The 14,380-nt window shown below is 32.1% G+C and overlaps 1 protein-coding gene across 14 annotated transcripts in view; it reads left to right on the plus strand.

Moving 5' to 3' along the window:
- Nucleotides 1–14,380, plus strand: part of GPHN (gephyrin) — a 625,991-nt gene that overhangs the window by 431,365 nt on the left and 180,246 nt on the right. For 9 of the 14 annotated variants that reach the window (XM_038544964.1, XM_038544965.1, XM_038544969.1 and 6 more), the window contains one exon: nucleotides 4,015–4,071. The exons of the other annotated variants lie outside the window; for them this stretch is intronic. In XM_038544964.1, the coding sequence (XP_038400892.1) occupies nucleotides 4,015–4,071 (57 nt within the window). The remainder of the gene's footprint in view (nucleotides 1–4,014; nucleotides 4,072–14,380) is intronic. 14 annotated transcript variants of the gene reach the window in all.

Below are 14,380 nucleotides of genomic sequence, written 5' to 3' on the forward strand. Positions count from 1 at the left end.
TAAAAAAAAAATATCATGAGAGAAAGAAGACATTCCATAAATGAGAGCCTAATTTTAATAAAAAGACCTGAAAGAGAATTTAATAGTAGCAGAGCATTTTTCTATTGATATGTCTCCAGAATACCCCTGAACTATTCTAGACCTGAGTTCAAACACAGAATATGTACAATCTTTTGTCAAATTTTTTCACAAATCTATAGTAACTGAAGAGAAGGATAAATACATACACCCAATGATATGGGCACCTAAATTAGTGTGGCTTTTACAAGCCTAACATTTATTTCATTTTATAGTTTATTTAAAAAATTAATAAAAAGTTGAGTTTCTATTCCAAAATCTGCATGTTTGCTTAATACAAATAAAACATTTAGGGATCGGGATCCCTGGGTGGTGCAGCGGTATGGCGCCTGCCTTTGGCCCAGGGCGCGATCCTGGAGATCCGGGATCGAATCCCCACGTCGGGCTCCCGGTGCATGGAGCCTGCTTCTCCCTCTGCCTGTGTCTCTGCCTCTCTCTCTCTCTGTGACTATCATAAATAAATAAATAAAAATTAAAAAAAAAAAAAAAAAACATTTAGGGATCCCTGGGTGGCGCAGCGGTTTGGCGCCTGCCTTTGGCCCAGGGCGCGATCCTGGAGACCCGGGATTGAATCCCACGTCGGGCTCCCGGTGTATGGAGCCTGCTTCTCCCTCTGCCTATGTTTCTGCCTCTCTCTCTCTCTCTCTCTCTCTCTCTCTCTGTGACTATCATAAAAATAATAATAATAATAATAATAATAAAAATAAAAAAACAAATAAAACATTTACAACTACTTATTGGCAAGAGAGGTGAGGATGGGATAGGATAATTTTCTACCTTGTTAACAGTGGAAATGATTTTACAGTAAGCTCAGGTGTAGAGAATTGGGCTAAATCAAAGGTAATCAACAACCTGTATTGTATTAGCATCCAAGCAGTTTCTTTTGTTGCATATTTCTAGAATTCAAGTTCTTATAAAAACGGTAAATACGTATTGCAGAGTCATCTTCACTGCTTTATAGGCCACATCTTGGTAATTAATCCTTGAGGATAGATTCCTCCATAATTAATCTGTGACAAAAGATTCCTGGAAGGTTGCAAAAGAGGTGATACATTGCACTATTTTCAGACTATTTTTAATAGATATTTTGTTATATATATTCTAGCTGACAGGCTGAATAGAAAGTTAAAATGTTTTTGACCCTCTGATTATATTTTTTGAGATCTCAATGAAATACTTATAAAATGTTTTCTTCAGGGTAGAAAAATTATTAGTGATAACATTTTTTTGTTTTGCAACATTTTAATTTTCAAATATATGAACTAATAATCTTAGCCAAACATAAGCCCCACAATTCTTTACATCCAATTCTCAACTTCATTTATATTGCAACGATCCTATATGTAATAAAAACATTTGCAATTTAACATCTTTTAGTTACTGATGCAGAATGTTTAGCCTCATAGACAAATGTGCATAAAATTAGCTAATGATATAAGGCTTTTATAATTATCATGAAGAGTAATTTATGTCATCCAAATGCTAATCTTTTGTGATTAACTTCTTATCAAAGAAAAGTAATAATCAGGCATTTGGATTAGCTATGAATTTCTTTTATTTACACTACCCCATCATAATTGATGATTAAGGTTTGACTAGAATAAATGAGAGTATTAAACTAAAATCTATTGATGTTGCTTTTCTCTAGTTTATCAAATATTAGTTTATAAGACAAATCTTTTTCAAATTCTTTTTCAAGTTTTTCAGTATCTGCTTGCATACCTGGTTTGAGAGCCACACACACACAAAAAAAATCACATAACACTTGAACCACTTCTGGCTTTGATAATAACCACATTGGTTTTCTAAGTCTTCTTTTTTATGACAGTTTCAAATTTATTAAGTCAGATTTATATACAGAAAATTGATGTCAAGTATTGACAGGTGAGCTTGAGCTTTCTGTTCCCAAATCTTTATTTAAATTGGTATTATAAAAAATAAATAAAAAATAAATTGGTTATAGTTTATGTTTCACATTTAGAGATCATGGGTGACTTTTCTTATAACTCATTAAGTTTCTGTACTTGCACTTGCATTTGGATCTGAAATGGTTTAGGAAAACTTCTTCCATAAATAAATACATTAAATTTATTCTATCAGTGGAAAGAGAGACATATAAACACACAAGATAGAGATGTATTCATATACATCTTCTTATAAGCATCAATTTTTTCCAACCTATTTATTTCCAGGCCTATAAAGGGAATACAACTTTAAACTAGAAGTCAGGAACTGTGGGTGTTGTTCCTAGATTTGTCATTAACAACCTTGAGGAAGGTATCTCATGTTGCCAAAATTAATGAATTTTAAGCCTTCTAGAAATAAAAGACAATGTAGAAAATGGTGATCACTTGTTACTAGATAACAATTCTGAAAATCTTCAGTTTCTAAAAGTTTTCAGAAAGCAGCATGAGGCATTTGACTGTATTTTTTAGTAGGAATTACCTATTTATAATCACGATATAGTGAGTCTCCACTTAAAATGGGAAATAGTTTTTGTTATAAAGATGTTCTCTGAGATCAAAGAAAATAGCACTAGAGAAAGACTAGAAATTATAAATTCACTGCCCATTCAGAAGCCCTATCTTATGGTGTTACCATTCTAATTAGTATCCATTGTTTCTAATTTTAAGAATTAGGTTAGACTAAGAATAATGAGAATTGGTGATTATCTTTTGGGTATATAACATGTAGGTAATGCTGAAGAATTAGTAAGAACTTTATCAAGTAAAACATAATTGACATAATTCTTATGTACCAAGATGCTTTTTTTTAAAAGAAAAATTCACTTTTCTCAGTATTATTCCTAAGCAATCTCCATACACTACCAGAGAGATCCTGAAAGGGATAAGATGATCTATAGCCTGCCTCCAGGAAATATAATTTTCTAGTATGGTCAGGTTTCTTATTTTTCCTGAGGACTTTGACACTGGGAACCTAGTATCACATCACATTGATGCTTCCTCTTCTGTGTCCTAAAAACAAAAACAAAAACAAAACCAGGAGCATCACAACTAACTTAACCTATGCTGGTCTGAATGGAGACCATCATTCTGCACAGGTAGGACCCATAGCATAAAAGCACTTGGTCTGAAGCTTCCTCACCCTTTTCCCCTACTTTTTTGGTTTGTCTTCCTCGCTAACCAAATATTAGTTCTTATTACAGCTCTGTGAAAAAGAAAAAAATCTAATTGGTAACTTCATCTAATGAAACACTTTGTGTTAAGAATCTTCCTTATTTCATGTATATAGTGATGTGAAACCAGTTTTGTAAATAGTTTTAGTTTTCCCTGTCTTACCCAAAAGGAAAATTCAACTGAAATTAAAGTTTTGAGGGAGTGAATCTATTTAACATTGGTCTGGCATTAAAATTTTCTGGTTGGGCAGCACAATTGTTTAATTGGGAATCTCAGTGACAGCTGTAAAACCTCAGTGCTTGGGTCAGCAAGCAGAGGAGCTTCACTCTGTCACCTATCAAGAATGATGCTTGTTAGAACTGATCTTTCCACTTAGGGAACACTCATGTTTTAGTCATACCATTGATGTTTTCTGATATTACAATGAAATAGACACTATAACACTTAAAGAGACAAAGTTCTCTGCATAGGTATATTTGTAATTCTTTGTTTTTCATAAACCAAATGCAAATGTAACACTCCTCCAGATACTGCTACATCAGAAGTCCCCAAGATAACCAAAAGTAAGTGCCCATTTCCTAATCTCAGGAATAGTGCTATAATAAAGACAATTCTAGTGACCAGCCTATTTGCAGAGCATGTCGTATAGCCTCTGGGTTAGTTAACTCCTTGGCTTCCTAAGAGATACCTCAAAGAGTCAAATGATGTTTTTGCATGTTTTACTTATTAATGTGTAGAAAATTTTTTAAGTTCACTTTTTCTTTATTCTGTCTTTTTTACCCATCTTCCCTCATTGTAGCAAATTAGACGGCCGGATGAAAGCAAAGGAGTTGCTAGTAGAGTTGGATCCCTCAAAGTAAATATGTTTCTAACATTTTTTGGCAAGATTTCGTCTATAGCCTACACTTCTTCCTTTTTGGAGGGTGGTGGGAGGAAGGGGGCTTTTTCCATTTTTCACCATCCCATTTTTTTTTATTTTAATATTTTTATTGGCTGTTGGGTCATTTTTTGTTTGTTTGTTTCAGCTACACATAGAGCAACCAGCTGAAGGCAAGCTGCCAAATAACTAGCTTTGAATGGCACCACAAACAAGAGAAAGGGCAACTGTCTTATTACAGGTGCCTATAATTTGGGGTTCTAGAGTAAACCGTTCCTCTGACTGATGTCACTATGTGTTAAGTTCCTGTTACACAGAGAACTAATATTTGTTTTCAGAATATTATCTCCCTTTTTTGCTTTTTTTTATAAAAAGTAACTAAATGTTATTTTAGTGTCATTACCATTTGTAGTTCATTCCAGAAAAAATAATTATTATGAGTTAGTTCATGTATTACATATTATATATATATATATATATATATATATATATATAAAATCTTAAGAATTAGAAAAAAATTTATATGATGTTGGTATAATGGGCTCACATATAACTTAATAGTGTTTAAATACTTTTAATCCCCTTTGATTTTTTAAGTAAAAAAACTGACATAACAATCAATAGAAACCATATATCTAAATGTTTGCCCATTTGTGTATATGATCTTCTAATACACAATTTAAAAATTTCTGATCCAATGGTCCCATTTGCTAGTTGTTAAATATCTATTTGATCAATACATTTGGGTACTCGATACTCTAACATTCAATCACAATGAAAAGGTAAGCCAGTTATCACCCTTTAGAAACAAGAGACTTAGCCATTGATCACTTTAAATGCTGCCACCATAAATATAAGTTAGAAAATTTGCTGGACTTTTAAAATGTGTAGATGAATTTCCCCCCAAATTAACTACTACTTATATCTCAATCCCATTTGTCCTAACAGCAATAGTAACTGTTAATCAAACTGACAGACAGTTCACTACATTGGGATGTCTCAAAATTCAATAACTACCTTGAGGCCTAATATTAAGTCAATTCAAAATTTTATACACCTCCTATTTATTTCCATGTAACAATTTATGAAGCACTAACTTCTGCACTCCTTCCTCTCCTTGCCTCTTCTGCCTTCTTATTTTTACTTTTTTGTTGTTGTTTATTTATTTGTGTGTGTGCACGCACATAGGTGCACATGGATGAGGATGTGTAGTATGTTTGTGTCCTTTATTCCAGACAAGCCATCTTCTCTGTTCTCTAACACTGCTGTATTTTGGGTAGTGTTTTTGTTTTGTTTTGTTTTTAATGTTTTTTCACTAAGAATAATGAGAGGGGATGGGAAGTGTTGATTATATGCCTGTTTCAAAATCAAGGCAAGTTAAAATTATTCAGTCAGAAAAATACAAGCTATGTGTCCCAATGATATACCAGTAGCATTCCTCACTGTCTATTTGTGAGGTATCTGTCATATTTTACCTTTGTCTTTAAAGGAAGATAGTCCATTGTTGTTTAGACTATGGATTATGAGTCAGATTCAAGTGAAAAAGTGAAGTGTGACATAACTTCTTAGAAATTATTGATAGTGAAATAAAGATAAACTGGCATCCATAAGTGCAGCACCATCTGCAATAAACTGGATTGAGTGTGCAAGTGCGCGTGTGTTTAATTATCTTCAAGTTCAGCTTTTGGCTGTATAGAGCTTCAACTTATAATTGTGTGATTATTATTTTTAAGTGTATATACAGTATGATTATGTATATACACATGTATATATATAAGATCAAAGATACATGTTCGAGTTCAATATGTTTACTTTAATATGGTTTCAGCCTTAAATCAAAAACTGCTTTCTTTGATAAAGAAAGGCAAATTTCATAATTTATAAATATTGTTACTCCATATTTCTACCAAATAGAAAATTTTAATGTGCCTCTCTAGTGGATTATAAGGATAGTTACAGTATTTGTTTTCTCCAACACTTTGGTGAGAAAAGATGCTACAATTAAAATAAGATGTTGGCTTCCTAGTCACGGGTTTATTGAGCATGTATTCTTGTGTTATACAAAGATCATTGATGTTTTGAATGGTTTTCCAAAGGCAGTGAGAAATGTATAACGCTATGATCTTATTTTTAAAAGGAAAAAGGAAAACTGAAAAGAGAACAAGTTGCTTTTTCAATTCATTTTCTGATGTTTACATGTAGCTCCATCGAAAGCTGGAGGAGCTCAGAGATCACCTAGAAGGCAATGTGAAAGGATACTCTCTCAGAGTAAATGTACGATTTCACTTGGTGATTTTTTTTTCCCTAAACTTCTGGTGACTGGTAATGCCAAAGCTGATTGGTTTGTCCTCTCATTCCATCTTTTTTACTTTCTGTCTCTTTTCTCCCTCTTTCTTTCTTTACTAGCTGCAGCTTCATGCTCACATGTATGAACTAAAGATTAAATTGGCAGGGCAGAAGACACTTAAGCCACATAACACTGTAATTGATTTAATAAACTTATGGCTCCAGTGCAAAATAAAAATTTTCTTTTCAAAATCTGTTTCTTACACAATTGTATAATTTTCTGAGAATCTTTTCATGAGACTTCACTTGGAGCTTTTCCATTGACCATGTCATCTGCCCCTTGTGGGATTTGTCAGCAGGATTATAAATTATTGGCTAGATCCAAGTGACAGAGTTTTGATGATTCGATTCCATTTGTCAAGGAAAGTGATTAATGTTAAAGTATCATCATAGGTAATCTGGCAAGTAGACACATTTTTCTAAGTTAATAGACTTCTCTTAATTCAAACTCTTTGGGAATAGCTATAAGATTTTTTTGTTTAAAAAATTTAGGCAGTAAACATCTTCAATGTCATATAGCATCTTATAAAAACTTGAGATAAAGGCTAATATACCTAAGGCAACACTTTGAAAGAGAACGATAACTTAAAGCCACTCCATACTGTACATATGTAAAGCCACATCTGTGTCAGATAGGCAGTACTAACAATGGTATTTTTTGTGACCCATAGCTCAGACTCTGAATGCTTAGTCCTTCTCCTGAATATGTCTTTTCAAGAGAAATGGAAATAAAATCTCTAAAACGGTAGATGGTGTAAAAATGGCAGAAGAAAAGGTAAATTATTACAGTAAATAATTCCTAGCTCTATTTAACTCTGATATTCCATTCCTGCAGCTTTTTAAAAAGTTTCTATCAATCCCAGCCTAGATTTACTTCTCCCAAGATTATTGCCATACATTTAATTCATATTGCTATAATAGTTTTGTTACAAAGAGTAGAATAAACAATTATAGTGATATGATAATTCTCTGGCTTCTCAGCATGTTTTTAATTTATGTACCATACATAGTTATATATATTTCTATACTAAATTTCTGATTACTACAGTCTAAAGTTGTTTTTATAGTATTAATCACTCATTTCTCATTTCTAAATTAAGTGATTTAACAATTAATGCAAGTGTCTCATTTTCTACTTTCTTGTGAGCCAGTCGTTCCTTTCTATGCATATTCTTACAGAATTTGAAAGGTCATCCATAACCACTCCCAGAATTTATTCCACTATCTTTAAAAAAAGATTAGTATGAATTTTATGATTGATTCAGTCTAAACATACCTGAATATTATTCTAGAAAGCCCTAAAAAGATTCTGACAATATTAATAAATGTCTTTAGTGTCAAATTCTTTGTAACCAATCATGAGAAGTGATTTTTTTTCCTGTCAAACCAAGACTAGAAAGTTGAGACTTGTTAAAGTCTATATGGAAAGGAGTTAGTGTTAGATTAGAATTAAATTAAAAGTTTTATGCTTCAAAAATTGAGTTATATCATGCCACTTTTCAATTTCTTTTTGTCAACACCTGTACTGCATGGTACAATATATTAATGACTAACTCCAATGTGTTCATCTTTTGTTTCATTTCACTGGGTCACATTTTGTTCTGATTATCTTTTTTTCTAAAAAAGACTGAATATGAGGTATATCATTCTAAGATTTTCATTAACTAGAAAATTTTGGAGAAGAAAACTATCAAAAGTCAAATTGTGTCTTTAGAGAGTTCAGCTTAGAGAAGACGCATATCAAATACTTAGCTGAATGTTCAGTTTCTCCCCTTCTAATTTTCATTACCCCAAAATGCCTTAAAATAAGCCTTGCATGTTAAAAATTGTTGCTTAGAAGCAGAATAAAGCTATTCTCAGTTCCATAAGCTATTTATTTAAACATATTTTGTTTCTAAAATGAGATAAATCAGCATGGAATGACCATTCCATTTTGTGAAAATTTATTGTAAGCATCTAAACACAAAAGCAAGTATGCCAGTGCCTTTTAATTCATTGAAACATTTCTAAATAATTCAGTAGGTTGAAAGATTCAGAACCGAGTGTGCACTTAAATATTTTATTTAATAGTTGGAAAAATGAGACATCATTCAAATGTTTGGGATAAGTATTTAATTAAATCATTAAAGCTTCAATTGGTATCATCTATATGACACATTATTTTTAAGAGAGAAAAGAATCCTGCATCCTTACTTATTACAGACAATGATAAGGTAGAATATTCTAAGATATAGCTTTTGGAATAATATTAAATTTTATTTCTCAAATGAAAATATACTTTATCCTACACTGGCAACTCTATAGCAAAAAGTAGGATATGTCAGATTCTTGAATTATAAATTAATAATGTATCATCATTTTCTATAATGATACAAAGCAGAAGTATTCCGAGCCCCAAAAGAGTTTTTAACAATTTTAATAATAATAAAGCTATCATCTTGTACCTTTACAAATTATCATCTGGTAAGCAGAGTTTGCCTAATTTAATGGCTGAAAAGTTACTACAGATCCTTAGACTAATTTGTTGAGAATGGTGGGAAAATAATCCCACATAAAGAAAAAAATTATATTTTGGAAGATGTGGTACACACACACATACGCACACACACACAAATGGAATATTACTCAGCCATCAAAAAGGATGAAATCTTACCATTCACGTCGATGTGGATGGAACAAGAGGGTATTATGCTGAATGAAATAAATCAATCAGAAAGACAATTATCATATGGTTTCACTCATGTGGAATATAAGAAATAGCACAGAGGATAATAGGGGAAGGAAAACTGAATGGAAAAGAATCAGAGAGCAAGACAAACCATGAAAAACTCTTAACTATAAGAAACCAAACAGGGTTGCTGGAAGGGAGGAAGATGAGGGGATGGAGTATTTGGGTGATGGGCATTAAGGAGGGCACATGGTGTAATATGCACTGGGTATTATATGCAACTGATGAGTTAATTACGGAACTCTACATCTGAAACTAATGATGTACTGTGTTGGCTAATTGAATTTAAATTAAAGGAAAAAAATAAGCAAATACATTAATCTAGTCAGAAGAATGTTAAAAGTTAGGCTTAAGGTTGAAAAACAGTGTAAACAGTGTTGAGAATTGGAAAACATAAGATAATACAAACTCTAATACTTTATTTAGATAATAAAAGTCAATGTAAGTTTGCAGAGTTGAAGGTAATTAGTTAAAGAGTGATGGGGCCCTGAAAAGCTTGAGTGTTAAAATATTCAGAGAAAAAGAAGATAAATGCTCATAAAATAAAGACAAGTAGAAAGACAAGAAAGGAAGAATAAAATACCACAAAGCCACAAATTTTATGTTTTCATTCAGTCATGTAATGTGATAGTAAATTTCTATTCAGCTACAAATATATAGATAGGTTTTGGGTAACCAAATATGTTAATTTTTAAAGACTTGACAAACAATAAAAGGGAAAATGACTTAGGAAAACAGACTATTGGCACATAAAGTGTTTTGGAGCTTTTTTTGCATTTTTATATTCATCAAATTAATGGTGTTACTTAGGGGTCAGCCAACTATAGCCCCTTGGCCAAATCCTGTTTCTCTTTGTGGGCCTGCAAGCTAGGAATGATTTTTGCATTTTTAAATCATTTTACATGACATGTTAAAAGCATATGAAACTCAAATTTCAGTGTCCAAAAATAAAGTTTTATTGAAACACAGCCACATTCATTCATTTTCATATAATCTGTGGCTGCTTTTGCACTACAAAGCAGAGGTGAACAGTTATAGCAAAGACCATATGGCACACAAAGCCAGAAATGTTTACTATCTATTTACAGAAAAAGTTTATTGAGACCTGCTACAACCTGCTAGTGTGTCAAAATGACAATGACAGAGAAGTTATTATAATAGAGGCCTTGTAAAATTATCTTCATTTTAGAGCTTGAGGAAAGAAGAGCTGCTCAATTTGGGGGGTGGTGGTTTCAGATTATTCTGCCTGGAATCATATATCTAAAAGAGTTAATACCCTAAAATCGTCTACCTTTACATTTTTATTCATCTGTTTGCCATTTTTTTTCTAGCTACTCTTTTTTTCACATCATACAGACACACACACACACACACACACACACACAGAGTAAACGTACCATGGAATTAAACATTAAACATAAAACATTCAAATATAGAACTGTCCTGTGGATAAAGTATAGATTATAAATAATAATTCTTTGAGGAGCCTCCCACATATATTTAGAGTAAAAAGATAAGTTCCAATCTTGCTCTCTTAAACTTTTTAAAAATATGTTTTTGGAGTATTTTTCCTATACACCACATTTTTGTTTATTGCTTCATTAGGTCTTATAAAAATAAGACCACCTTTTGATTTCTCATATTTAATTGCACTGAAAAATCATACCATCTATAGGAAATTTTGTACAACTGGTAAAGACACCCTGACATGATGAAATACACCATATCTAAAAGGCATCTACATTGAATTAGCCAACTTTGATTGAAGTAAGGAAGAATAGCTGGAACACTAGTCCTTACATAAACATCCAGTAGCTTTTAAATAGGTAAACATCAGTTTGTATACTCTACTTTCTCAGACAAATTTTAGAGTCTTTTATAGAATATTATTTGAGCCTCCTAATAAGTACTCCTTGTTTGATGTTTTGGCACTAACTCATATTAATAATATGCATTTATTTACTCTTTAATTTATAATAATTATGTAACATCCTGAGTATCTTGGTAGATGATGTCTTATAAATATGACCAGTCTACAGTAATGATGAAAATGACAGTAAATCAACTTTAGTATTATCTGTTTGGAAAACAGGCTAATTTTGCTACCCTTCACTTTATTGGAATTTGCTTAACATTTATAGTTAATACAATTCTGAGGCTTCACTTCTACTGAATAACAAAAACCTATCTGTGTTTAGAACAAAAAATTCTCATCTAATACTTATAAAATTGCCTACAGTACCTAAGACATCATGGAAGTGGAAATGACACACACTGTGAGGTATTTAATGCTTATTGCGGAATTGCCATTCTCAGAATTGACTTTTATGCAAAAATAAGGCACTAATAAAAGATCTCCTTTAGTAACAGTAAATTTCCCTAGTAATAAAAAATGGAGAAGTGAGGGGAGGGAAAAGATAAGACTCAAACTGTTTTGAAAGATAAAGTTTTCAGTTTTATGGATATATAGAGACAGAACAAACATGCATGCAGAGCAAAGTTTTCTTAGAACTAACACCTTGCTGAAGAAAATTAGATATGTATATGGTTGGAAAAAATATTTGATTTCTTAATATGTATAGAATTGACCATATTTTAGAAAATACTTCAAAGAAACCTATTAAGGGCAGTGATAAAATTTTATCACAGATATTTGTGTTGGTAAATAGAAAATTTTCTTAACATTATTTCACACAGTTCAGTTTTTTAAAGATAGAAGAAAAAGAGTTTTATATTCACTTATTCATTAAACACTTATTGAGCACCTACTATATTCTGCTGTGCTGGGTGCTAGAAATACAATCAAAGAACAAATCAGATAATAAGAGCATTTCTGATTCCTTCACTGTGCCATCTTCTGTACCTTCATTTCCCCACCCTAACTTTGTATTTTATAACTTCATGAAGAATTTGTAACTAGAGAATGCATACTTAAAAATTTAACAAGAATTGAATGTGGCAGTGTGATAATCTAGAAAGTAAGACAAGCCAGAAAATTATCAGTTCAAAGCATGAAGATTAAACATGTTTTTGAGTATAAAATAACTTTTAAAAAATCATTGAAATATTTTGATAAAAAATAGGTTTGGACAAGAGTTTTGTGTTTCAGTTTTTATGTCTCCAATGGTGTTTTTATTGACATATATTAATATATGACTATATTAATGAAGATTTAGTAGTACTCCAAATGGAATAATAGGAACAGGACATCAGAATCGAAATACTGAGCCAACTCTGGTGCCCTCTTTAAAAATATATGAAGATGTACAGTAGAGCCCTCATCCTATAAATCTCACATATAGTTTGCTGGTGTTACTAAACCAGCGAAGATCAGTGTAGTACCACAGGAGAAAAATGACCAATGTTCTCCTTTCTAATTAACCTTAATGAGCATCTTCTCAGCAAGATCACACCAGATCTGATCAGAGGGAGTCTCCATAATGGATTTTTTTTTAAGCTAGGTATTTTTGTATCCCAAGGTTCTTTCTCCTGAAACAGCTTGAACCTTGAAATTTCAAACTTAAGGATCTGCTAATAAGGCTGTTTTGTTATCTGGCAAATGTGTTGGTGATGGAGCCATCTAATCTTCTGAGACCCTTACTATGCTATCATTTCCTCTTTAACAGTGTTTTCTTTTCCTCACTGCAAAACCAGGCTCGGCTTCCCTCGTGCTCATCTACCTATAGTGTATCTGAGGTATACTTTGCACGTATTATCTTACATGGTCAACAACATGCTCGCCCTCACCATTTTTATTTTATTTTCCTTTTGCCTTAATTTATTTTGCCTTGCACTTTGCACTTGGCTGAAAGGGATGAGGGTACTGAAGGGAAAAAGTTAGCTGTTTCAGGAGGAAATGTCTATATTTTTATACCATACTGTTTTCTGAGTAACTTTTTTTTGGCAGTCACTATATCATGTAGAAATAAATGATTTAAGTCTGAACAGCCAGCTTGATTGTTACCACCACCTTAATTCCATAAACATTCCTTTGAGCCAGGTAATTTGCTATTAAACTAATATTGACTAAAGACAAAGATTCTGGTTTATAGGCCTGTGTTGGTCTCTCTGATAGCTGAAGATATACATTAAATTAGTGACAATCTAGTCCCATTACCATAGACACAGCATCCCAAAATAGCTATTAAATGAAAAGTTAATATGATTTCCCTATTTTTGTAAAAAATGGAAGATTCATTCCTTTTTAAAAAACTCATTAGGTTACTCAGGAAAATAGTTTCCTTGATACTTGTATTTTTATAAGGTTCTTATAAACTGGAAGATTAATTTTATAATCACTGATGAGATTCATGTTCTTTTAACAAAATATTTTACATGACATTTAAGCTATGATTTTTGCTTTTTTTAAGGGTCTAATTTCTTATTCTTACCATATAAAACCATAGCACATGTTTTTGTGAAACAGATTCATTGAAATAGTAACATATTTTGAATCTCCTTAAGTCTACTTTCCAAAGCAGGGGCACTTTCAAGTAACTAAGAGAAAAGAGTATTTGTGCCTCAAAATATGGCTAGTAAAAAAAAGGACTGTAATATCCTATGAATTTTTAGATCTTATTTTTTTTATAGACAAAACACATATTCTACACATATTTAGTTTGTGCAGGCCACTGTCATTACCATGAACAGGCCAGTACTGTTAGCTTAATTCTGAGAGCAGAAATATTATCTCAAAAATGTCATGCAAAACACAGAAAGATAGCACTATCTTTCCAGGTAGTGTATGCAGAACCACAGGCAGGATAGCATCTTTTGACTTTAAAAGAAATAGCATGACTAAACTAGTAGTCTCACAAGGTTGAATTTATTGAATCAACAGTATTACAGCCAACTTCTTTAATTTTTTCCTTTGCAAATTATAGCTATTTTAGCTTTTTTTCTCTCTTAAAACAGATTTTGTAGAGAATTAGTTTCTTCTTGGAATGTATATCTGTAGGGAAAGGAAAATAATGAAAGGCAAATCAATTACTTGTGGTATCAGCAGACTTTTGAGAGACAAGATTAATTTCATCTCATCACATTTTCCATAGGTCTTTTCTTAATTCCCCAGGATTATTATTCCCAGTGTAAAAATATATAACCCATTTCTTTCTGACACTTCATCCAGGCAATTCTCCATTTCCCATGAGAGTGTATAAGAAGTCTACCATTGGCATCATCTTCAATCACAGCCTACAGCATCCATCAGGGTAT

Source organism: Canis lupus, chromosome 8 (genome assembly GCF_011100685.1).
Source record: "Canis lupus familiaris isolate Mischka breed German Shepherd chromosome 8, alternate assembly UU_Cfam_GSD_1.0, whole genome shotgun sequence".
Taxonomy (NCBI): Eukaryota; Metazoa; Chordata; class Mammalia; order Carnivora; family Canidae; genus Canis; species Canis lupus.